This window comes from Magallana gigas, chromosome 8 (genome assembly GCF_963853765.1).
Source record: "Magallana gigas chromosome 8, xbMagGiga1.1, whole genome shotgun sequence".
Taxonomy (NCBI): domain Eukaryota; kingdom Metazoa; phylum Mollusca; class Bivalvia; order Ostreida; family Ostreidae; genus Magallana; species Magallana gigas.
The window spans coordinates 15279652-15306482 of NC_088860.1; the positions used below are offsets into that span (position 1 = coordinate 15279652).

The 26831-nt window shown below is 33.8% G+C and overlaps 2 protein-coding genes across 5 annotated transcripts; both read right to left on the reverse strand.

Annotated features, from left to right (window-relative positions):
- Positions 1 to 269: 269 nt before the first annotated feature.
- Positions 270 to 5755, reverse strand: LOC105331153 (PCI domain-containing protein 2). Its single transcript, XM_066069818.1, has 15 exons — positions 5595 to 5755; positions 4755 to 4796; positions 4548 to 4669; positions 3810 to 3876; positions 3560 to 3655; positions 3153 to 3256; positions 2990 to 3065; positions 2737 to 2831; positions 2443 to 2489; positions 2044 to 2144; positions 1720 to 1793; positions 1441 to 1566; positions 1088 to 1154; positions 934 to 990; positions 270 to 842 (listed from the first exon to the last, which is right to left on the reverse strand). The coding sequence occupies exons 1-15, from the start codon at positions 5628 to 5630 to the stop codon at positions 753 to 755; spliced, it is 1200 nt and encodes a 399-aa protein (XP_065925890.1). The 5' UTR covers positions 5631 to 5755; the 3' UTR covers positions 270 to 752.
- An 892-nt stretch (positions 5756 to 6647) lies between these two features.
- LOC105331154 (myosin-VIIa) lies at positions 6648 to 26411 on the reverse strand. 4 transcript variants are annotated; one of them, XM_034472769.2, is made up of 29 exons: positions 25830 to 26411; positions 21871 to 22125; positions 21282 to 21557; positions 20963 to 21049; positions 20640 to 20735; positions 20117 to 20235; positions 19786 to 19903; positions 18073 to 18201; positions 17574 to 17747; positions 17074 to 17301; positions 16493 to 16902; positions 15826 to 15977; positions 14270 to 14451; positions 14072 to 14175; positions 13655 to 13830; positions 13270 to 13364; positions 13073 to 13134; positions 12831 to 12983; positions 12618 to 12723; positions 11527 to 11641; positions 11068 to 11106; positions 10199 to 10291; positions 9934 to 10067; positions 9581 to 9699; positions 9380 to 9446; positions 9125 to 9241; positions 8925 to 9008; positions 8207 to 8326; positions 6648 to 7366 (listed from the first exon to the last, which is right to left on the reverse strand). In XM_034472769.2, the coding sequence occupies exons 1-29, from the start codon at positions 25854 to 25856 to the stop codon at positions 7256 to 7258; spliced, it is 3948 nt and encodes a 1315-aa protein (XP_034328660.2). In that variant the 5' UTR covers positions 25857 to 26411; the 3' UTR covers positions 6648 to 7255. The 4 variants fall into 4 exon arrangements, with proteins under 4 accessions (XP_034328660.2, XP_034328658.2, XP_065925891.1 ...); XM_034472767.2 differs by having other exon boundaries at positions 11506 to 11641; XM_066069819.1 differs by lacking the exon at positions 11068 to 11106 and having other exon boundaries at positions 11506 to 11641.
- Between the last annotated feature and the right edge of the window lie 420 nt (positions 26412 to 26831).

A 26831-nucleotide genomic window follows, 5' to 3' on the forward strand; every position in this document is an offset into this window, starting at 1 on the left:
AAACTTTTTTCATGCTTTCATCAGAAATACCCATCTGTTCCTTCAAGAAAAAGATTTAAAGCAGTACTGGAAATCCATAGAACTTTCAACATGCCAAAATGTACGTAGACTCAAAAGAAATAAATTGTAATAAATCATACTTTTAACTGATTATTCTGATAAAACTCGAGTCTGTTTAGCAATTCTGACAATCATATAATTTTTTTTATTCACAAATGTGAGTTTATGATTTTGAAACTCCAACTATAGTCATATACTACAAAACAGAATAAAATTCACAAGATTTATTTCATATTTGTTGAATTCTTAGGTGTTACTGACATCTTCTTTATCTAATGGCCATATAAAACTGTTTATACAGCACTTTGTTACAAACAATAAATTGCAGTAAATAAGCACTTTATCAATTGATATTCACCCACTTCCTTTTGGCAGAGTATAAAATACAGTGCCTTTATTATCATTCACCAATATTTAGATTAGCAGATTAAAATACATCTTCCCTCTCTTTCATACCTCCTTCAGTACAATTATTTGCCAATTGTTGAATAGTTTAGCACAATTTCTTTTGTGTTCTTTGAAGAGTCTGTAATCTCAAAGCAATTGACACAATGGTACAGTATCATTGATACAATCTTGAATTTATCTGAAACGTCTTGTAAATGTACCTTTATTAACAAACTTAACAGCTTTATCTTGAATAGGCAATCACGATTGATTGATCTCAGTCTGAGTCATGAAAATGTTTGACTTCACAATACTGTGGAAAGTTTAGGGAAAGCATTCTGTTTGCTCACTACCAACTTCTGGTGTTGATGGGAAATGTAGCCCTTGATTTTGTTCTGTAAGATAAAAATGTGTCATGGGATAAAAAACGCATGTACTTACTACTGGTCATAACACTTCAGTTTTCATGTAACAATTTATATTTACCTCATATATTAGGTTGGCAATTATACATGCTGTTTCATCATTGTCAATATCTTCCACCTGAAGAATAAATGAAAGGTAATCATTAATACTGCATGGTACATTATAAGTATATGATTGAGACAATAAAGGCAGAGACATACTACAGTATACTTGCCTTCATCATTCTGAGTGCTGCAGTGAATGCTTCGATTGGGAGCTGATGAGTGTTGAGGATGAGATGACTGAAAAAAAAAATAGATATTTATGAATAAATACATGTATAAAACTTATATTGTATATGTATGTCATATAAATACTACAAGTAGTAAACACTTGTCAGATTTAATAGTGAAGAAAATTCCAAAAGCATTAGAGTTATTTGTATTTTTCCTTACAGTATTTAATACGGTGTCAAACTTAATATACATGCAGCTTTAAATCATGTATTATTCTATTTAGTTCAGCAAAGAAAAAGAAAAAAAATGGATACTGCCTAAGACGTTGATACAACACTGCTTTGTTACTTACACTTTCTTAAAGAGATTGCGGTAGGTGATGATCTTTAGCTTCTCAAGAATGAGGTAGATTCCACATTTGATAAAGAATGCTTCATTTTTCTCTAATGCATTGTTCAAAGATAAGAGGTTCCCTGAACTGAAATTATTAAATAGAAGTTTATGAAAACAAACCTATTCAACACAATTGTAGAGTAAAATTTAAATAAAGACTGGAAATTGCAACTTTAATTCAAAACGAAAATGCCTGGAACTTTTAACTAATGAATTCAGTTGAAGAATTTAATCAAACCTGACAGCCTGGGCAACTTCAGCAAACTGCAAGAGATCATATTTCTTCAGCACTCTCTGGGAAGGCATGTATCCCTGAAACAAATTATATGACCAAACTCAGAATAGTTTTCACAATTACATGTATTTGGAACAACCAATTGGCAACAAAGCAAAAGGTCTATTTAAAATAAAAAACCACTAAAATAAGACAGACCTATAATAGAGAATTTGATAAAAACTCAACAGTATAGTTTGATACAGTGTTTAAAATTTTCAGTAATATTCAAACTGACTAGCCATTTTCATGTATAAACTTACTCGTTTCAGTTTGATATGGACTTACCAATAACATTTTGACAGGGAGAAGGTAGATAAGAGTCATTCTTTTGTTCTTTGTACTTGATCTGTGACATCTTGTGAATGCAAATGTCAGAAATTCATCAGCTGCAAAATTATTAATTACAGCTTTACAACATTATACAGAAGTGATACTTATTTTGAAAATTGACTATCTAGATATTACTGGCAAAATATATTTGACAATAGTAATAAATATCTAGGCCAGGCCATTTTTACATATTTTAGATAAGGATGTGATCCAAACCTGATAGCACAACTTTATGACTAGACAGTTTCAAAAAAAAAACATATGGTACATGTAGCCAATACATTGTATGAAAAGAGAAATATTAACTACATGGAGCACTGCCACAATTAATGTGTGAAACGGTGAAATACAAACCACTTTTAAAGTCACTGTCAAACATGGCTTTTCTTCCCACATAATATCTGAAATAAAATCAAAATAGACTGTAGTTTGTTGAGCTTAGAATACATTTTATTTCCCCTAAGCACCACACAATACAGTAATTAAAGATGACTAAACTACTTTCAGTCAACATTCCAAAATCTAATCACATGCAATTACATCTCGTGCGTGAATAAGTTTAATTCATATACATGTATAATGTATTTACTAGAAGAACTGTTCTTCATTTCCTACCTCAAGATGATACAAAATGTGTAATGAATGTACCTGAATGTCACCTGTTGAGCTAAAGGGAACCTGTCTTTTAGAGGTAAACTGTCAATGGCACGGATCAAAGGTTTACAGAGGTGTAACTTGTTTATCTGCAATACAAGATGTTCAATCAGCAAATAGATTCCCAATCATTTCTGAAAAATAAACTCTCTAAGAAATGTTTAATGCAATGTTTAGAAGCATAAGGTGAATACTAAATTTACTGAATGACTTCTGCTGTAGATTAAGATGATCCAAGCCCACTTACTTTGAAGTAAATTTTAAAGAGCTGATTAACAAGATTCAACATCCCCCATTTCTTTGTGTCTTCTACAGAGGCACGACTGGAAAAAAGTGCAAAATATATCACTGTATAAAACTGCATGGAAATATGCTCAGTATACAATCCAATACATGATAAAGGTTCATACTTGTCTGAGGCACACACTCTGAAGCAGCCCATCAATAACTCTGCTGCCTTCTCCAGTCTCTCCCCGGCCTTGCCTTTTCCTTTTTTCTGAGCCTGCACATCTGCCTACATGATATACACAGTCATTAGATTTCAAACAATTTTATGTTTACAAAATCACATTAAATCAATTCAACCAAACCTAAAATTTTATTCATAATAGAATTTTCATCAAAAATATACATACATGTGAAATCAATATCAATGCACATATATTTAAACATTTTCAGTGCCGCTGCTGATAAAGTCAAACCGGTAATTTTAAAATGAAAATGCACTACATATATTTAGTTATGCTTTTTTAAGAAATCTGTATACATACTGCAAAATGAAGGAATAGTTTTAAAGTGGATATGCTATTTAACTTACTGAATTAGCAAATAACCTCAGATCAAGGCACACAGCAAACATCACAGGAAGTGACCAGTTTTCATCTTTTTGGCTTTGAAAGAGTTTTGTGAAAGCTGTGCATTAATGTTAAGGGCTGGGTATATTAATAATTTTTACCAATTCAAGGCTAGTATAATAGTTAATCATGCAAATCTGACATAGCATGATAACAGCATTAAATGTGTATAGGCAAAGCTGGCATTTACTATGAATCATTTCAAAAAGGATATTGAACAGCGACTGCCTGGCATCCATAGGCTTCTATAAAGTCATGTTTAGATACTGCCCAGCAACATCTGCAAACATACGAAAGTTAACCATTTTCAGCATGTTAAATGTTCTATTAAGAAGTTTATTTTAAAATTTAAATCAACTTTTTTTTACATACAGTAAATTTTGTGGATAGAGATACATATTTAGAGGGGGAAAACACATTTGTATGCAGTATGAAAAATATAACATTCTGTGATAAAGGCAAAGCAGTACAAACAGGTAAGAGGGGTAAATATGTTACCAATAGCATTCATTTGGTTTTACTGTACAACTAATGCCTAACTATGGATGTATCTGTAATAAACAAGGAACCTTAGAAAAGAAAGTAATAACCTTTGATTAATAATTATACCTCAACTGACTATTATCTATATATATACATGCAATGATACAGATCATAAAAATTCATCTTCTGTTACACGTTTGACATAAAACTTGCCAGTTGCCAAAAACTTAGTAACATGTAAATTTATTTGTGTTGGTGCCAGTTAGTATTGGAACAGGATAGGAGAAATAGTGACAGCTAGACCAGACCAGACTTTTAACCCAGACCCCCTGAATCTCTAGTCAGCCAGATGCTCTTCTATTGAGCTGTTTGGTGCTGGTTATCAGGTCTGACTGTCACAGTGCATGTATATAATGTCATGAGGTAAACATTCTCTGAGCCATCATGTACTGATACCATTTAATATACCTGATGTGAGCAGCCACTAGCTCGTCTACTGGAGAATCAAACACCCTCTGAACAGCTGGTTCTGGTCTCTCTATTTGCAGACGTGGATTTGCCACATGTGGATGATCAAAGGAAAATAATGCCTAAGTAGTGAAAATAAGTTTCTAAATTCCTGATAAAAAGTCATCAAAATTTTATAAGAATTCTTGTCAATTGATTTTTACTTACTCCAGCTGTAACGCCATCCTTGTCATCAATAGCATCATAAAGCTGTAGAGTACAAAATGATAATTAATATTATACAGGTATTAAATCGAACATGTTTCACAGTTTGATTTCAAAGATAGTCACTTTATATTATACAAAAGATTTATATTTGGACCCAAAATTAAAAAATCACGATTATTAGCTTAGATGTAATGAGATAAATCATAACCCTATTCAAATCAGTGATTCTTTCTGTCTTGTGCCCTGAATAAATTACCATTTCTTTTTTTTGCCCATGATGTAAGATTTTATATAAACATGCACCTAAATGCAAAAATGCAAGGAATTAAAAGAGACATCTGCATTGCTTCATTCTTTTTTCCAGCAACTTATACGAAATTGAAATTTGCAACATTTAGTACATGACTGCACGACATTTCAAGTCAAATAACACTTGAAATGAAAATATAATCTCATTAGACCAAGTTCACACCTTGGGGGACAGCATATTGACAAATAAGGTACACATATACAATAAAAGAAATCTGGTAAATCATCTCTCTCATGGTCATAAAGGAAATCTAATTTTATAAACGTTCTTTTAACTGTTTAACTTTTAAAAGCAGTATACAATTGAATTAGAATATTGAGTTAAAAAGTGATTGGTGACAGGCTCCCCAAAATGAATCACTTTCTAAAATTACACATCTGTCCTAAAAACAGTTTTAAGATTTGTTTTCTTTATCATTTATTAATGTAATTTACGAAAACTTGAAATATTTTTTTTCAAGTTGATCGTTTTATAAAATAGCGAAGATTTGGGTTAACCGGTTAATCCTTCAAAATTTCAACTGCACATACTCTCTGGAGGTACGTATTTAGAGTCCACTGAGCCATTTTGATTGAATTATATGTATCAGTTGTTCACAATCAAGTTAAATTCAAATAAAAAGTGCACATCCGACATGATCGTGTAGGTAACTAATTCTTCTTTCGCATTAACCGGAAGTAGCACAATGGAAGAAGAGATTAGATAATTCAATCATAAAAGCTTTCGATTTATAATACTTTTTTTTGCTGTTAAAAAAAGTACGAACAACAAAATGGAAGTTTCAAAGCGGAATAAATTTCCAACTTTGAAATAGCCCGTTTTAGTATCTTTACAAACGAAGAAAAACTAGTATCAAGTTTTGCTGTTTTCTGTTTTCATTTCATTGACTAAAACCATTTGTGACGCAAGTCATACGTACATACAGTTACAAATATTTTTCTTATGTGAAATACATCACGTAAGAAGTTACAAATATTTTTTGTTGATTTAACATTTGCTCGAATGTACTGCATAAATATCTTGGGACAGACCATATAAGTACTTGTATACAGGAGAATCCACTGCGCGAGATACATGTACATATATATATTACATTTTGTCCGATCTGTGATTCCCTAGCTATATTTTGTTTTCAGAATAAGTACACTGTAAAATGAACAACGTTTGTATGTAACTACCATTAGAAGTTGAATGGTCGAACAAATCATAAAAGATGTCCTATAAAGGCTCAATACGAAAATTACAGCAAATGAAAAAAGAGTAACACTGACGAAGTTTGTTCGAATACATGTATCATTATTGGAAATATGAACGGCAACAGAAGTAATGACATTGACCGTCAATAAGAAGAAAAATAAACATTTTTATCATGAATGGGAAGATAAGTTTATAAGTAAGTTTTCCATGAAGACAGGATAAAGGTGGAGAAATGTCGAAAGTTTAGTTATATCTAACATACATGTATATGTTTGATCGAATAAAAATGTGATTTCAAATTAACTTTGAGCAAATTTGATTCTTAACTGATTTTGTACCCTGAAATAAAGTATAAGAATGTTTTAAAATAACCAAGGAAAATCAAATATAATTTATTTTTTATTAATTAAAAGTATAATGATAACATCACAACATATGGCATTTCAGAGACCACACGTGTATGTAAAGACGTAAATATATTTATGATACAAAAAAACCACATCACAAATTATATATAAAACATGAACACACAATATATACCATCCACAATACGAAAAGCTTTGATTTATTTGGTTCCGTGAACCGGTGTCAGTTATGCGTGTATATGCGCATATTGTATCCATTATAAATTTATAACATATATAAAAACATATATATACATACTATAATCATATTAATGTACAGAACTTAAAGAGAAAAACCGGCGCGCCATTAAAGAAATATATCATGAGCAGACCCACCATTTTCCTTAATATACAAAAATCTATCTTTTATGTATAATTTTCTAGATATCTTAAAAAAGAAAATAATATCGGTCCACTTAATTATTTATTCAATGTATAAGTTCTCAATAAAATTAATAATAAAAAAAAAATCATCTTTGAATAAGAATTTAACCCTCTTTATTAGTTTTTCCTCAACATAATACAAAATTTCCATTTTCATTGTGTACAGTTCTGCGTTTATATAAGGATGTCTATTCCGCATGACTCAATTAACACAGAGATTCGCCTACAGTCACTCCTGCATATGACGGCCTCTTCTGTATGTGTGTATTCATCATCCAGGCTACATAGGACATGATGATGTCGTCCATATTGTGTCCCTAAAACATAAAGACACCAATTACCCACTCTGAAAACAGATATCGTACAAGGAAACAGCTTTAGAAAATTGGATTGATATATATATACCGGTATAGTCCTGAGTGATAAGAGTAAACCCGAACTTCGAAAAGTTTTATAATTAATACCATTTACTAGTATACCTTTTGACAGTTCACTGTTCAAATGAATTTATTTGTACATTATCTAATAACCAATTTAAGATAAACCAAGAAACAAGAGAAAAAAATAACAAGTCAACTAAAGTTTGAAAATTAATAAAATCATTTGAAATAGCAGAGACATAAATAACAGAGATTGGCAACAGATCGAAATCTCGCGAAATCTCGCGGTCCATATTGTAAAGTATCCCCAGCCAAGTTTAAATCAGTAAATCTTTCTAATAAACAATTATATCGAAATATAAACAGCTAAAACCGATTACCAAAACATTAAAAATATCAAATTTTCATGAGTTTATGTCTTATAAACAATATTAAAAGAGGAGTTTAAGGAGGCACTTGGCTACCCGTCGTCCGAGATTTCGCCGATGTTTTTTAGCTGGCCAATATATTTTCTATATGTCATGTTGTAAATTTACAACATGATATATATATGAATCTTATTTTTCATTTTTTTGTTTCAAAAATGTCTAAAACCTATGCCTTTTTTTCATAAAAACAATACTGAGTATTAATACTTTTAGTTTAAGATCATTATCTCAGTTCATTAATAAGTAGTTCTCTAAGTAAAGCTGGTCCCGTAACATTTATCATCAACAAACACGCTAATGGCGGAGTTGCCAATCTCTGTTATTTATGTCTCTGGAAATAGATACAAACCAGATTAGTTTCCATGTAAATCTTGGTTGCATTGGGACCGTCTCCTACGACAAGGGTAAAGGACTGCTCATCATAGGCCCAGTTAGGGATCTGGCTATACTCGTACTTGGCTATTACGTTCTGGAATGAAGAAATAAAAAAAAATGTCATCTGCAGGTAGGCTATACTTATTTTTCCAATTTCCCACCCTCAAGCGTCATGATGCAGTGAATAAATGCTGCAATCAAGATAGAAATAGAACCATTTTAACAAGACACTGGACATTCGGTAGGATGTAGAGTCTTAATTTTCTTGCGTCAAAACAAGTTAAAAATGACGCTGGTTTTAAGTGAAATAAACACAGATTGCGTAGTCTTAAGCTTTGCTCAAAGGCATTGAGCAGACAAATCTTGTTCATTTTAAAGAGTGGTCAGCAATGAAATAGACAGGCCTACGTCACATTGCTGTTTGACACAACTACACAAAGTCCAGGCTCCTGTTAATATGGTTCTATATGAGGCTTGGTGGTCAAGAAATTACCCATCAGAATTACCTTAAGATTTTAAAATTATGACCTGTTTGCTATTAATAAACTATTTTTTGTAAAGAAAAATTCCATATATTTGGCTTCAGGATTATTTGATTATTTCCTATATCTTCATATACAAAGCTCTTCTTCTCTGGAAGATTAATTTAGCCTATACATGGCCACAACCAAGAAGGCACTGCTAAATCGTACCTTGGACGTGACCTCTAAGAACATGATCCCGTGGACGTTGACAGCGAACAGTACGTGCTTGGGGTAATTTTTCATTGATCTTTGCTGTTAAATAAACAGAAAGTGGAAAAACTATTGAAAACGATCTCCATGGTTTATATCAGAAAACTTTAGAAGAAAATGGGCAACATTTTGGACTTTTTGAAGTTTCGGACAGATACCTTTACTGTGAAGAAGACCGATCCATAGGTTGGCCACTGGTGAATGATTTTCAGGAAAGCTAATTTTGCTTTATCAGAGTTAGTTCCCTTTGTTCTATTGATTTCCTCCTTAACCAGCTTTACGTATGAAAAACACAATACGTATATCAGTTATGCATTTGGTAATCATAGTTTGGAATTAAATGAAGAAATTTCTATCCAAAGCATTGAAAGACAACATGTGATGCTCATATGCTTAGCAACTAGTCTATTCACCTGTTTCCATTCATTTGGAGGTTTCTTCTCTAAGACTGGATGAGGAATAAGAGCTTTCATGTTGGATCTGAAATGAACGCGTTATATATGCATGAAGAAATATTTAATGTAATAAAAATACACACAATTAAAATGATTGACTAATGTAGCGGAAACTGTCAATGCAATTATAAGGCATTATACATGTATATAGAGACTCACTCAAAATCTGAGAGGGCCGACATGTCGTCTCCAAACTGCGCCCTGTAGATGTAAGCGGCCAGGTGCCCGGCGTCCTTGTCCGAACAGTTGTGGTAGCCTCGGAGGTAGTTAGGAACCTCCTGCAAACGTCAGTCAAACATTTGTCTCAGTCGCAGCTCAACGGGCCTTTCGACACAGCTCGGAAAAACTTTCCGAGTCTGCCGGAAAGGCCCGAGAAGTTGCGATTGACATTTTTCTTAATCTTTCAACACATTATTTTCCTGCAGATTAACGATTCTTTCTTTTGAATTTTTTATCCAGTGTTAATGTATTGTATAGAGACAATTTTATCGTATGAGATCTAATAAATTTACCTGTGGAAAATGGAACATGGAATCCGCGTTCTTATTTTTGCCGGGTTCGGAGTTCACCCAGAGCTTCTTCAGGAAGAACACGTGGACGGTGGTGGGAGCCGAGAAATCGGGGGACCCTTTGTTGGATTCCGTCACTGTGAAAAAAATCGTTATACTAAAACGTAATGTAACTAAGAATAAAATCAGATTGTGTTTTTGACGTCTATCTTATAGAATGTGATGCATAAAGTTTGGGATATATCGACTGTTTTGTCAAGCACCTTACCACTTGATCGCTGCGACCTCATCTGCTTTGCCCAGAAAAGCTCTACATTTGTGAGAGAGTCCAAGAAAAACTCGCCATCTGGAGCACTTATCACTGTGAATTAGAGATGTAAACTCTTACTATAGAAATTCTTAATACTCAGATGAACTAAGCTGTAAAACGCACAATATTTTACAAGACAATATTTGATTAGTATTACGGGCGATTTGTTACTACATGTTAACGGGTATACAGGGTTTTGGTTTTTATTTAATTCTATACATATATGCATATGGTGGTTGTTAATTCTAAAATGTACACTTTGTTTCAAAATCTATGTCAATCTTTTAAGGAAAGCTAAAGGTACACAAAGAAACAGAAATTTAAAACAGATTTTAAAAAAGTTCATCAAATCAAGATTCTATATTATCTTGACTTTTTTTTTAAATTTAGATTTAAAAAATTTTAAAGTTACATAAGCAAGCAATGCAACCAAAGCTGAAGCTACCTGTTTTCAACGAGCTTGCAAAAACCACAGCAAGTTTGTTACTGATAGAATGAAGCTCTCCAGAAATTTAAAGATGGTCTGCAGCAAAGCTGGAATTTAATCATGCTAGCATGTCGATCTAGCCCACTTTTATAAATTTTCATTTTACTGTAACTGTCAAAAAACCCAACAAACATTTTTTTTTGGAATTTGAATGGAAATATACTGACATTCCATTTTATTGAGCATGTCTTTATTATCTGTTTATTAATCTTTTGCACCCTATCACCAGTTGACTGTGCACAGTGTTAAGTTTCCTCTTTTTTAATTTAAGTGCAGATTGACGACAAGACTATACAGTGAACTGTACATGTACATTCAGAGAGGTGACTAATCTACATACAAAACGGTTTTGTTTTTGAGGAAGTTCCTGTGCTTTGGTCTGTCAACAAAAGTCAACAATAAGTATATCAACAAAAACCGTTAGCATAAAAAATAAAAGAAATTATGTAAACACTACTGACGGCATTATAGCAACCTTAATGGTTGTAACAATACATCTTGCAGATAATGCTAATTCTCAAAAGTCCAGTTACTTGAGTGTTTCAGTATTAGAAAAACAATACTCTAAAACACTAGTAGAAGTACATGTAGTTTGTATATTTCTAAAATATCTCGTGATATCAAAACATACCATGTCACCTAAAATTTTTACCCCATCCAACCCCCTCAAATGTACGCTACGTAAAATATTTTTGTTTTCTTAATGAATTGCAGAATTTCAAACATAACTGGTATTTTGAAGCTAATCTAGGAAGAAAGTAAAAACATGAGCACACACTAGGCTTAAAAAGGGAAGAACCTCGATCTTTCAATCCAAAACACAGCCCGTATTCGTCGATGCCTTCCAAATCGAACGCATCCATGATGACCCGTTTGATTTCTACTACACGGCAGCTGACGTCCACTTCAAAGTCCTGAGATAAAGACAATCATTGGTAATAAAATTCGAGTTTGTATAATGAATAAAATGCAGTTCTTTTTCACTTTTCGTATCATTTATTTAAGGAATGAATGTAATATTTGTTAGTTTTATACGATATAAAATGGTTTGGGGCAGTTTACGCTTTATAAACCGCGAAGCGGTTTATAAAAAAGCGTAAACTGCCCCAAACCATTTTATATCGTATAAAACTAACAAATATTACATTCAATGCTTATAATTTAATTATTTTTGCTATTGATTGTAGATAAAAACGGTCATTTGACCATCAAATTGATATCAAATTGTACACAATTCAAACGTAACGTCAGGCGGATTAATACATTATTGACGTTAGTCTTACTATGACGTAGGCAACATTCTTTATACAATATAAAATAATTTTTTTAGCCAATCAGAAAACGCGTTACAACCAGAATTAAATTATTTTATTATTAGAATCTTCGTCTTTCTTTGAAAAAAATAATACAATGTAGATAGTTTTTTACGTTTTGTAAAAATGATTTTCAAATATAAAGTGGATTTGGGTTCATTTGATTATTGTATCAGATATAATACATTTTCTTCATATTCTGAATTTGGTGATATTTCATACTCTAAAATAGTTAGTTTAGATGCATTGATATTGTAATAAAGTTAAATGAAAAAAGATAAGATGTATAGTAAATTTCAGTACAACATCTTCCGAAACAAAAGTTACTCTGTAAAATTATCTTCAATTTCACATAAGCACACATCTCGCTTGTTAAAAAAATCATTCACATCAAAGTAACAATCACGCTAAAACTCTACGAAATACCAATACATACGGGAGGTGTCTGTATAGTTAAAAGATGTAATCGTTTTTTATGATAAAAACATATCATGATCATTTAACTTCCTAAAAAGGCATAATGTAAAGTATCATCAATCGAAACACGAGGAATTGACATTTTCTATGGAAATGGTACCTGCTGATGCTGGAAGGGAAAACCTATAGTAATGTTTATTGTGTGTTTCTTGCTCTCCATTGCTGCATGCTCCATCGGATGTGGCGGATACTGTCTTGCCCCCTCGCTAAACAAAGAAACCAAATCCACATTTTAAAATATAGATTTTTTATAAAAAGTAGGTGTATCATTTTCTTGATTCATAAAAAGCAAGATGGTAACAACTTAGCTTACGATTTGGTGAGGTGAAGCCTTGCCAGACATTTCTGAGATAACGGGTGTTTACTGCCTCTCATGAATTGCTCACACTCATCATAGAGTTCTGTACTTGGCACTGCGCATGTGCAGACGAGGTAGAGGAGTCTCCATCCTCTATCTTCACTCGACCTAAATGATGGTTCAGAAATGACGCATAAAAAATGGTTATCAAGTAGTAAGAATTTAATATTCTTTATCAAATTAATCAATTTACTTACTTGTTTGGATTATTTGTTAGCTGTTTGATTATCTGACAATATATTTCATCTCGCATGTGTCTCTGCAAATGATGGTATGAGTCAAATTAACAGATAACTGTTCTATAGATATTGCAATGTATTTTGTTTTATTAAATCAAAATATTTGAGAGAGAGAGAGAGAGAGAGAGAGAGAGAGAGAGACAGAGCAATCATACGCTTCTCATTCCTGGCTCAATAACGTTTTCATTAGATAATTCCATTTCAGACATCTGGTCAGGTAACGGAGAATCCCCCATGTACTGCTGAATAGGTGAGATTGTTAAGGATATTCAAATAAACGTCTATACCGTAACTAGTGTATAAAAAGAAATCTTTCACAATAAGTGGTGTTATATCAAACAAACTCATAATTAAGTTGCGTATGAATTTCGGGTATAGTTTACAATTACTCTTTTGATAATAATTTGTAGAAGTTAATGCTCATTAATCTCCTCGTAGTGCATATTGAGATATTTCAAATTGAGGGATAGTCAGAGACTTGTGGTTTAGGTTATTTAATTGGGGTTTTTATTCAATGTAAATGCAAGTATCAAAGGATATCAAGAAAACTTCTGCAACTGGCTCTTCTAAGTTCCTCCCTGAGATGTGTTCTCTTCAGCAGCGGCTTTTTGATTGATTCTTTTTGATATTGCCAGTTTGTTTGTGCCTTGTCCTTCTTTGAGGATTTGAATGAAGCTTTGGACAAAAATTTACTAACAGCATTGTCGCTACCCTGTCTGCAATTACCAAATAAAGGATATGAATTCAAAAACAGAAATATAATTTAAACAAACAAAGAATTAAGAAAGTCATTAGCAAAATTTTTCAAAGTTGAAAATTGCTTTTTATGGGAAATTAGCTTGATGCTAGCCAGTGAAACAACTTTATTTTATCATATTAGATGGAATTCACGATAGTTGGTTTTCCTGTATTAAACGTTTTATTGTAGATGTAAATCGGTGAATAGTGTCACGGTACCTGAAGTGAAGTTTGGCGTACATTTGCAACGTGTGCTCTCGATGAACAATTTGCTGGGTTGGGAAAACACTGGGATCTTTGCGTAACTGAACAGTTAACATGCCCTAGAAATAAGAAATTACTTCAGTTAAATGATGTCATTTTACGGCTAAAAATTTCCTCCAGTCATTTAATTTTGCTGATTAAGTCAAAACCTACTAATGTATCATGAGCTGGCTCATCTACTGTCGGAATGACGTAAATTAAGTCCCTTGGCATCATTTTAAGTTTCCCTGTTCTTACACAGGTGGCGCTATAAACATCTTCATACATGAACTGTTCATAAGGTTGTTCCAGTTCAACCAGATCTCCTTTGGTAAGGCCAACTCCGATTGCACCCTCTTGAAACCAATAAAATTTTATACATGTATACACAAAAATGAATCAGATCTAGATACTAGTATACAGACATCCAGGCACCCAATTACAGCTTGGCATCAATGTACAACTGTTTCAATGTTAAAGAGCAATATGAGCTTCTTCTTTTAAAATTTATTTCTAAATATGGCAGTATGGTATCTCTTTGCGTACCCTGATCCCTGGTTATTAGGTTGAAATATAAATCGTTAAATATATCATGATATTTTTACTATGAAATGCTAGAAGATGTAGCAAACCCAATTTTTGTACAGGACAACAATTATAGGGTTCATGTAAAGAGCCCCTAAATAGCTTTCCCACAAAAACTATGTATGAAAGAAATGTGTAAACCTTAATTTTGTCGGTCATTAAAAGTAGTAAATAACAACATATGCAATAAACATTTTAGAAAATTGCAGCTTTAATGGACACGCTTTAAGGGACCCTGTTGTTAAAAATGTTTATATCCTTACATTTTACCACGGGTGGTAAATTTGAAAAATTCCGGATAGTTGTTATGTACATGTACTTACAGTATTTTGACGACTTAATAAGAGATTCTTTTGTGACCGACTAAAAAGATGATAATTACATTGGAAATTGTCTTCGGGCTAATGAGATGCTGTTATGACAAGGTACACTTATCTGGTCAATTTAAAACTAAGCGCGAATCTCTCTCTTTTATAGAAGTGACAATGGACACCGATTTGTTTGATACAGTCCATTTATTCTGTGATATTTTGTACAATACATTCTATTCTTGTTACAGAGTATGATTCATTTAGAAGGTAAAATACAAGTAAAGATTTACTGTCTTGTGAACACAAATTAATCCGCCGATATCAGTTTTGTGTCTTCAAAAGAGGACCAGAAATAAGGCTACATGACATAATAAACCCTCGCATTTATGGGAAATGTTTTTATTCAAAAATGAATGGAAAAAATCAATTCGTATAATAATCTATTTATTAAATAAATTCCTATCAACATGCAAACTCCATTGATCAGGGCGACTCGTTTTTCTTCGGCGAAAATAGTGTCATGTTGTAAATTTTAAATTTACAGGGTGGCAGTAAATACTAAATTTACAACATGACAAAATACAAATTTACAAAATGACAAAGTTATCATGTTGTAAATTTTGTAGTTACTGCCACCCAGTTAATACAAAATTTCACAACATGACAATAGTACATGCCAAATTGCAACAAAAATATACTTAAGGAACACAAAATCCTAATATTTTCATAACAGACTACAGTACTGTAAAACAGAAATTTGAGACCCGCCAAAAAAACTGACTATACAGTACTTATCAAATTGCAAATTTTGAACTTATCAAAGAAGATTCTTACCAATTTGCGTGGAATCCTGGACAGCGATGCCATACTTTGACTTCCGTCGCAAACCATCCATGAACTTGGTCAGCAGCGAAAACAGGTCATCGGCGTGATTAGAACTGACTACAAAGTCCTCAGACCGTAGAGTACTGATAGTGACCGTGTGTCTGTAAGTAGATAACAAAGTGAGAAATATAGTCTTTATAATTTCCTAAATTTTACTTTTTTCATGACACGAAAACTAGTAAATATGTTATGAATATCAAAGGAATTAATGATCATGTCCATTTTTAGAAACTTACTTGTAAAAGGAATTTTCTTTGACAATTTTGACACCCCCCCCCCCCCACTTTTTTCAATACCACAAAAACTAAATTGTCCATTATGTAGGGTTTATGGTCTTAACCATCTTGAGACAATTTAAACAGCTCCGTGTTTTCTCATTTTTCAATTAAATGACAAATCTTAATCGGTTTGGTTTTCTTTACTAGTAAAACTTCTTTTCAGTACTACTACATGAATAGAAAAAAAACCAGTTAAAATTTTTGTTGAAGTTGATGGGTTACTTCTTGAAAACACCGTCTCCTGATTTCTATTATAATCCTGATCTAAATTACTTAGCTTTACTGTACATTGCAGATTACACTATATAAGTTTGAAACTTTTCCAATGAGTACTTTACCTTCCCTTGGAGACATCAGTGATTTCAATGAACGAAATGGAACTTTTAACATCCTCCATCTCGTCCATGATTTCCAGACCTTTATTGTTCAGTCCCAAAATAACGTTCTGCCAGGTTATTGAGGCGTTCTGTATTTTGTGAGCATCGTAAAATCGAGAAAACACTGCATGCCACTTATCCTTTGCGAAATTCACAACATCACATTTAAGGTCTCGCACTTTATTGCGGTCCTTTGGTATATCATTTTGAAGCACATTCATAACTTTTGTCGTCCAATATGTCAGGTCTATAGTTTTCTTGTTTGTTTCAGGAAGCCAACCCGTCAAAAATGTCTGTAATTTTGTACTTTCCACTGTGCCTGGGTTTTCGATGAAATAACGTTGTGCGGCTAATTTTGCCAAATCGTCGTCCTTAAATTTACAAAAGAAACAAGGTTAAAACAACAGGACAAATTCATTAATAAGTAAAGAGTTTTGATTATTTTAAATTTAAATTGATTTTTAAAAAAATCTTTTTCATATATTTTTATTCAGACAAGACTATAATTCAAATTGTGAAGTAGAGGTCAGTTGGAGATGCACCGTTTTACTCTTGTACTCCCCAACAGACACCCCGCGCATGATCTGTTGATAAATGAGGTCTGTGGCTACTGGATCGTCTTTGGGATTGTGCCAGGGTAAAAAGTACTCCTTCCGGAAGTAAAGTCGCCAGGAGGAACTACTTTCACGCATGCCGCTTTGCTTCGTGTGCTGTTCACATTCTGCAACGGCGTCCATTACACGATGTGTACCATTCCCGAGACATGAAATCTAGGAGAAGCATTCCACAAATTACCAAAACCATCACTTTAAAATCTTGTATATAATATTTAATTCCTTAATAATTAAAGTTATCTTTTCTTTTTCGACACGGGCACCATCATTTGCAAGATATAATTTAGTAGCTATTCATATTATGTATAGCAATAATCTCGGCTAAGATTGTTGTCTTCTTAGTTCGTGATGCTAAATTCATGTTTTGAAATTCTGTCCCAATTGATGTTGCCTCTTGCAAATCTCTGCAGAGAGAAAAAATTTCTTACACGTTGCATGAGAGTAATGTATATAGAAAAGCCAGAGGAGTCCTGCAGTCCAGCCTTATGACAAATCTGATGGACGAGTTCCTGGACGGTGGAAGCCGAGTCAGCCTCCACTATCATACGTTGTCCGTTCATCATCGACATCGGTATCAAGATGGGTTTGCAATTCTTTGACGCCTAATGAAACAAAATATTGAAAGAATTAGACAACGTCGTCTCTATAAATATGAGATACTATAAATATGAGACTTGCATACAGCGTAAGAAACAATATTCTGGATTATTGAGTTGATATTCTACAAAAATTTATGAAACCACAATAGTGTGTTTGAAGATTTATTAAAGAACTTTTTTTTACAAATTAAAATATATGTTATTGAATTCAGTGGATAAGCTAGTGTGATATTTTTATCGAAGAAATAATAAGATGTCTTGTTAAATTCAGTGGATAAGTGTGTGATACTTGTATTTACAGAAACAACCTTCATTGTGGCTGTTTTACCTGGAACTCCAGCCAGCTGGGAGGATAGCCCCTCGTCCCTACAATAGCAGTGCGCCGAACTAGACGTTCGACCCTGCAGGAGAAAATTGGAGAGGACTCTTGGAGAAAATGGAGGAAACACGAGAAAAACTGCAAGTAAACAGAGGTCTTGATCAATAACTTAGCAAAAGCATTTAACATGGTGGTTCTTTTGATTCATGTCATCTTGTATGAGTTTAATGAAATTAGCATTATTAATAGATATCTATTGGTAGGTAACTATCATATTTTGTTTTATATACTCTGTCCCAAGATATTCTGGATTCACATTTCGCTTAATTGTTTGATATTTATCAATACTTCAGGGTTCAAATGATGTTCATTCAAAAGTATGAAAAATTTCCAAGATTTCTCAGGCGAAACGCCCCTGTTAGCTTATCAGCTTTCATAACAATGCTAAAAAATGTGATGTCTACGGGGATTTTGTATTGCAGCAAGCCCGGATGATAACGTTGAAAAATTGCGCGATGTATTCCGAGTGCATTCCGAATGGAGAAAAGATGTAAACATTCCCCATTATAAATCTCCGTAAGGAATCAGTTTTCGTTCCTGTGAATTTTTCTGAGTGAAAGATGATAATGTGTCAATGAAATTATCTTGGAAATTATCCCTTTCAACTATTTTAATTTTTTATTTATTATTTTAATATTTTAATTTAAGTGTAATTTTGTGATTTGCAAAGAAAATAATAACACCCTCATTTTGTTTTAATATGGATCACAGTGTATTTTTATATCGCTTTAAGAAATTATTTACATTCGGTGTATATTTCCCCTTGTACGTGTTTGCATTGGAAATTTGCAATGTTCAATGTTTAATAACACACGTCAAATCTGATCATCGCTTATGGGCACAAGTAAAGGCGTCCGTATTCACGAACAGTTGTATTACTGTTAGGTTTAATAAAACTTTAAAACTTACCAAACCAATTTTGATATGTATACTTGAAAAGTTAATCGTTAACATGGTTAAATCATCTCTATCTGAAAAAGTGTTTTTGCAAAGTGTTTGGCACTAAGTATTTAGCCGAAGAAGCGCACTAAATGACATGTTTTACGACTGTTCCATCTTACAATCAGGCACGTAGCATCAGGGGGGGCCAGGGGGGGGGGGGCTGCCCCCCCCCCCCCCCCCCCCACTTTTTCTCGCAGCAACAAATTTTTCAAAATTTACCTATAAAAAATTGAATTATCATGGAGTATGTAAAAACTTGATACGAAAGTAAGGAAATGAGGAATGAAATTGAAGTTACCGCCCCCCCCCCCCCCCCCCCCCCCCCCCCCCCCCCCACGGATTAGGATTTTGAAGATTTTGGAAAAGGTTAAATTTCCCTTTTTTTTTTTCTTTTTTTTTTTGCTTGTCAAGATTTTTTGGATGAGTCTGGCCCCCCCACTTTGAAAAACGATGCTACTTGCCTGACAATGGATTTAAAGCGATAATACAAAAATATTTCATACAGAAAAACATCAAAATGAATATAAATACCGGTATGAGCATTGAATGCTTAAAAAATACTTTAGTGATATATTTAAAAGTCATAAAATTTTAAATCACATTTCTCATATTTGCCGCATGTTATGTAAAGTTATCGTATTATATACATTTAGTTTTGTATCCTCATTAAATATTTGACGATTATTTTATCAAAACGGGGCTCGCATACAAAATACTTACTCTTTCTGTCGGGGCAAAACAACCCGCCAACAAATGAAGTAGCACCCACCCTCGTACTGAACTGTTACGGGATGGGTTATTCGTCAACTGTTTGCAGACCTGGCAAAATATCTCGTCCCTGGCGAAACAAAAAAAATACTCAATAAACCGTCATTCAGTCCTGGTTTCAATACCCAAACTGGTATGAACACTCAATTTTGATTTTCACAATTTTTCTCAAAACTTGAACCTTGACTGTGTTGAAAAAAAATTATACTGGAATTCTTAATTGTAAAAATGATTTGTTAAAGATATCGTTCACGGTTTTGCATTACTCCGTTTCTATCGCTACCTGAGTTCCGGTTTGTAGATTCCAAGAGCGCAGACATATTGGACTTTCTCCAGGACCGTGCTAATTTTATCAGACAAGAAGGGAATGTTTTTGACATCAGAATGAGATGGGTCCTTAAACTGAAAACATAAGTCAAAAATTTTGCTTTGAAACTACTAAAAGTGCATTTTTTCTAGTACCCGTACATGCTTTTATGGTAAGATTATTTGCAGAGTCATATAAGTATTTTGTCGTTTCAGCTTTAGCCTTGAAACTTGAGCCTAATTGTCCATGAAAATATGTAGTCTTTTAACCCTAATTGTATTCAAATGTCTTCACAAACGTGAAGTGTGTATAGCTTATTTAATGTTCGGATAATATTTTAATAAGCTTGTTTACTTCTTCAAATAGATATGGAAAAATAGTTTCTGATTTATAATGCAGAAAAGCTTTTTGATATTTTTGTCTTGTTATTTGTATAAATGCTATTGAAACATTCCTTTAAACATTTTATTAAAGTTGCCTAGTTACACAAAAAACCTACCAGTTCTGAGTATTTTTTGTAAGCCTCGTCCACATCTCGCTTTGTGTACTTTTTGTGAAAACTCTGTTTCACTTGACTTATAATTGGTGGCGCACTCTGTCAAATATATAAAGATGTCTTCAACAGATAGCAATCAAAGGCAATGCTAAGCAGCTATGTACAAGTCATTAATTCTACAAGATGCACCTTTTCCTTTCATACCTAACCTTATGTTGACTTTCAAGTATTAAAATAAATACATCAAACTTCATTGTCCTTTTTCGCAAAATTTATTTTTGCTCATTACACTTTGAAATGAATAAAGTAGAACAATTTATGCTCACCCCAGCAACATCAAGTGTTTCCCCATGATCTGATTCCGGGAGATCTCCCATGATCCTCAAGATGGAAACCCAGGCCGCCAAGGAAGCCTACGAATTAATAGCAAATATTATGGAAATAAAGAAGCATAACTATACACCATTTTTAAAAGAATGTATACATATACATGCAAGTTATACGAAAATGTTGATGAAATAACAAAAACATCAGCCTCCTCCTTTTTTATTGGGGGGGGGGGGGGTTGCAAAAATAAAATGAATTTTGTTTGTTTTTTTTTTTTTTTAGAAATCATGTACGTGTAATAAATGGTGATGGTCCTACCAAAACATCTGCCTTGTCTTTTTTGGGAAGAAGCGGCTGCTGAAGAGCTGAACATAAATAGGTATGAGCGCCTTTAAACTGAAAGAACGACTGCGCAAAGAGGGTCCAACTGGTGACAGCGCCGTGGGGCTCTGGGAACTCAAGAGAAGAACTGTGGGAAGACTTCTCGTCCGATGTCGTAGAATCACTGGATGGAGAACTAGCTTCATGGTGGCCGTTGCCATTGGTGAGTTCGTTCAAATCCGGGGGCTGTACCTCACTTGTCAGACGTTCCCTCTGAAGAGATATGATTAATTACAAACGAGAAATAAGTGAAGTTTGATGTTAATGCAAATGAGGTCATTTATGATGTAAACAGGATTGGTACGTAATCATTTACATGTAAGCTGGCCTCGCTGTTACCAACTTCCCTAAGAGAACATCTGACTACTGGCCTCAAATTTATGCACCTTTCTATTAAAGGATTTGAGTTGAGGAATGAGTTGAGTGATTTGAAAATGTTGGTGACGGTGGGGCCAGGATACATAAATATTAAGTATAGTCTTCTATTCATATCAAAATCCAGAAGGGTAATTAAACAGTGATGTACCACTATGTCTGCAACAGGAGCGGATTTTGAGAGGGTCGCCTTTCCGAATTCGGGCCCCAGTTCATCCTCAATATTCCCGCCATTAACTGGCCTCTTGACCTCAGTGCTCTCCCCGTTGATGACCGCTAGGTTGAAGTGTCTTTCGTCGCCCCCGAAGGCGGACGCTGAGGGGATGGACTCCTTTCGGGAGGGAACAGATTCCTTCCGGGAGGGGGCGGGTCCACCCACCGCTATCTGACTGACGTGCTTACCAGCCTGGGACAAATAGAATAACAAACACATTACGTATCAAACCGATCACAAATACAAACATAAAGTAATATTAAACAAGATCCCTTTACTCAAAATACATATAAAAGCCATGCATGCATTTCAAAACCATGCAGTCAAGGTTTATATTCTGAGATAAATTCTTTTATGACATATCTTAATGTTAGTCAAAACACGGGTTTTATATAGCCTTTGATCCTTTTCAAACGAAATTTTCAAAAAATACGATCAATCATAGAAATTCCATTCCGAAGCATTATGATTGATGGGGTAAGGGGTTTTACTCAAGCTGCAGTGTTTATTTATGCATGTGGTCGCTTAAATGAAATATGTAAAACACTCAATGATAACAATTTGAAGATGAAAAACAGTTTAACACATCATAAATGTTGATCAATATAGTCTACTCTATTTCCGAGTGGTTCTGTTCTCACTTTCGTAAGAAATCCAGTCGAAAGAATCTCGAGACACCACCTATTGCTGTTATAAATTAATCTTTATGCTTACTTTCATTTTCTTTATCACCGTGACCAAAGATATCTTTCAATATAGACGTACACTAGCCATTGTAACAAAACAATTATAGAAAACACCAAAGATCAATTACATGGACAACACAGACGGCCACCAATGTAGACCTGTATGACTGTCATTGTCTGTTAAGTGAACACGTACACGTTAATGTCATTACATATATAGATCCTTACATGTATAAACATAAGGTCACACCTAATCCATATCAACGTGTTTTCTAATAAACTAATGCTTTTTTGTCATGCTTTTTTCGTTCCGGCCTTTCTCGGTGGCCTTATTCTAGTAGCAGGTTGCGACATGTGTGTCTTCAATAACCAGTATATAAGCCTTGATAGTCGTGTCAGCGTACTATTGTGCGTTTTGTCAATTCATCCCGACTTTATCTAGCATTATAATAGTATATTTTAATGATTTTATGATTCTGGTGCCTCCTCTCCTCAACAATAAGTAAACAATACGAAAATGTTACGAATGACACAGTTAAACATAAACATATTAATACAGATATATTTAAATGAATCCAACTCAGACTGATTATATCTCAATCTTTTTTAAATCTTGATTTCAACGTCCATACAAATGCGAATAATTAAAATTTCAAAAGTTCTGATGACCCATACATTCAGGTTATAAAGAATTTGATACATATTGCTACAATCTGCAATCATGTGATATACTGGGAACAAGTTTGTCCTATACTTCATATAAATTGGCTCAAATCAAATACACTGCTAGCAAGACAAACATTCCAGAAATTCCCCACTGCGAGCCAGGTTTTTTCCCTTTTTCTCTCTGCTTTGTATTGAAGGAAAAATGAAATTCTATTTGTTGTCTGAATGCTTAATTTAAAGGACCATTGTGTTATTGCGTTAACAAGAGAAGCAATTACAGACAAATCGGGTTTAGAATGATGTTAAAACCTTTAATTGTAGACATCTCATGCTAGAATCGTAAAAACATGTAGTCTAAGAAATCTCTTACCAGCTTGTTTGCTCTTTCTCGAGTGGACCTTTCAAACTTGGCTTTTAACTTCTCTATCGAATTCAAGTACTTTTGAGTTTGTAATATTTTCGCATCAATGTCGCATTTACCAAAGAAAAAAGACAACCCAAAATTAGATCGTCATTATTTATATAGAAGCAATTAAATACATGTACTGTAATTTAAGGTTACATTTTATGTTAGTTGTTATCTCAATGTAAATAGCGTTTATGCGAGACCTCTTACGAAAGTAGCCGTTCGGGTTAAGGATAACATTGTCCACTTTCCCATTTACTTGGCAATCACAGAGATAAGATACGAAGCGGGTGTTCGGTTTCTGAGTAAATATCCAGATTGGCAATTTTCAAGTGTAAAAGTTCATAGCTTAAATTCATTGAAAATTGTCATGCAACCGCAAATGATTTAACGCAATCATAAACGAAATGCGAACAGTGGGAAGAAGTTATAAAATTTCGCTTAGAACAAACGATTCTTATTCCGGTTGAAGAGGGAAAAAAATAAAAACTTTGAATAGTTCAGATCAAAAAGGTGTATATGTTTTTTAAATGATATAAGTTACGTTTTCAGCATAATTCACGGCAAAGACTAGTGGAAGTTTGGGTTACAGACATTTCACATATTCAGCGATGCATGAATACTTTATGGATTTCCTATCTGATTAAAAAATGACTCGTTTTGCAACATATTATGACATTTTAAAGGTGTGTCTGTGGCAATTTTAAAATGCAGTGAACCTTTGCGTGCTTTTTGGATGCATTGGTGCTTGAATATTGATTAATGTCCGGTTAAAAATTGTAAATTTGGCAAAATGCTGAACAGATGGTTGAACGAAATGGATTCAAAAACCGGGGTACATACAGTATGGGTCTTGCATAGAAAATATTTCTTACATGTACATGTAGAGAGGATTGAAAAGCCTCAAAGACTCGTGCTAAAATAAACAATTTCATTCCCTCCAAAGGGGATAGGTCATTTCAGTATAGTGCTGTATAACTTCCGTAATTACCATTTTAAGGTAAACGATTAAAGAATTTTAAGAAGGAATTAGTCAAAACCACTATGTGTCACAAGTTGTTTCCGCGTTTAATACCTTAAGGGAGCTCATGACACAACAAAGAGGCTTAAGTATTTTGTTACCCTACTGAACATTGTATATATACAACTGTCATCCCGCATTTAGATTTACTTAAGTATACCCACATTGTCTACCTAACAAAGAAAGGACAAACACTTTTTGGGAACGTTGTATAATGGAGACATTTTTCAAAATTATACCCCCGGTTGGATTTCTAGCCCTTGTGATTTGTGCAATATAATCATTTTCAATGCAATTATCGCATGTTTTCTAAACACTTTTAAAGGACAATATGGAGCTTTAAAATGCAATATCTTTTCCCCCGATTAGCACGTACACACTCCAATATCGATGATCAATGCACAAAGTCTGAAAAAGCTGTCCGTTTTTCTTGTGAAAGTGCAGTAAATCAAATTCTTCTACGTTGATACGCGGTGCGGTGATACTGAAAAATGTCCCAACCGGAAAATCTAACATAAAGCGTTAATCTCAACTAAGAAACCATGTCTTCTATCAGAATCGCATTGAATGTCACCATCTACCATAGCAGAGCAAAGCAAAATGTCTGAATTGTCTAGATTCTTTGACCAAGGGCAAAAGTTAGTTGGCAAACCAACTCTCTTACTTTTTTGTAGAAGTAAACAAATGATTTTTGTGTTTAATTTTGATCTTAATGCTATTTTTATAGTGAATGCAAGCGGTCAATGATATTATATCTGGGACCATGTTTACGTTTAGCTTTGGTAATTAAAACTATTGTTTGCACATCAGAAACCAGGTGATTTCCCTACTTGCGCCCGGTGTTTGATGTGTTGAATTAAATTTCATGACATTTAAACTGCGATATAGAAAACCCATGCATAAAGCGCTTAATCAACTTGTGATGACAGAGTTCACGTTCTATAAATTGCAGACGACAATCTACTACTAAGAAATCACGGAAAGCAGCAGAAAAATTTAAATTAAAGATCAAATACGTCCCATAAACGGACTTCCTTGGTAATGTCACCTGAAGTGATATAAATGTATTAAGAGTTGGTGAGAAAATCTATAATTTGTCAACATAAACAATACAAACCTTCGTCCCATTCACTGCTGTAGCCATTAGGAATAGGTTAATCCATGGGGAAACAATTAAACAACATACGCTGTGGAATTTCTCACTCTGCAGGGCGTGTAGACCCGTCTGGGTAACCCAGTGTACGGGTAACTAGTCTTAAATTACCCGAAAAAAGGTATCCTTAGGTAAACTTAAGGAAGCGTGGACAACATCGGTGTAGACACACAAAAGATATCCTATCACTGAGCTACTTCACCGAATCCAATTATCATCCGTATTTACATAATAATATGAAGTTAATTTTACTAATTAAAACTTATACTGGTCGGCCATCTTTGAATTGAATACACCCAAGTTCTTTGAGTTGGAACTATACGCAGCGTTTTTCCTGTAATTCAATAGAATAAGGCGCGTATCGACCCAAATTCCTTCTGAATGAACGACAGACATTTAAAAATAAGCAATTGACGAAACAAGTTCATAACATGTTAAAATCAACACAATAGCGACTGGGTTCCCAGTTTCGATCGGACAGGTAGGTGATTAGGACAGGTGGAAGAGAAAGGATATTCTGATAAGGTAGCGACTCGCGGACAGGGAAAGGAAGTTTACATGGTTTTTCTAACCGGGCAGAACGCTTGGACACGCCTGATGTCGCACATGTCGCAGTGAAAACACACGGGGCGGATTGCATGGTCTGGTGGGTGTGAATTGGAATAGAAACCGAGATGATAAAACATTCCTAACAAATGAACAAAGATTTAGGTCTAAGGGGTGTGAATTTGATTAGAAACCGATATACTGTAGATTATAAGAATTCAGACAAACAAACACACACTTAGGTCTGATGGATTTTATTGGAGTAAATAATGAATAAAGATACGTCACTGCGACAATTGAAGCAAATGAGCAAACGTACGATTCAGTATTTTCATTTTTCAAACCAACTTTAATCAAAATATCGGTCATGTATAGAAAAAAAAAGCAAAGTAAGATGTTTATAATTTCTTTAATTCCTGC

What these genes read in the sequence shown, in the direction of transcription:
- LOC105331154 (XM_034472767.2), bottom strand. Translation starts at nt 25,856, where the DNA reads ATGGCTACAGCAGTGAATGGGACGAAG. An exon ending in CCAGGATTCCACGCAAATTG is followed by an intron (nt 14,452 to 15,825) that starts GTAAGAATCTTC and finishes ATTGGTTTCAAG; the next exon opens with AGGGTGCAATCGGAGTTGGC. An exon ending in AGGCTTCACCTCACCAAATC is followed by an intron (nt 12,724 to 12,830) that starts GTAAGCTAAGTT and finishes TTCTTTGTTTAG; the next exon opens with CGAGGGGGCAAGACAGTATC.
- LOC105331153 (XM_066069818.1), bottom strand. Translation starts at nt 5,630, where the DNA reads ATGGCTCAGTGGACTCTAAATACGTACCTCCAGAGA. An exon ending in TAAATACGTACCTCCAGAGA is followed by an intron (nt 4,797 to 5,594) that starts GTATGTGCAGTT and finishes TGTACTCTACAG; the next exon opens with CTTTATGATGCTATTGATGA. An exon ending in CAGCACTCAGAATGATGAAG is followed by an intron (nt 991 to 1,087) that starts GCAAGTATACTG and finishes TTTATTCTTCAG; the next exon opens with GTGGAAGATATTGACAATGA.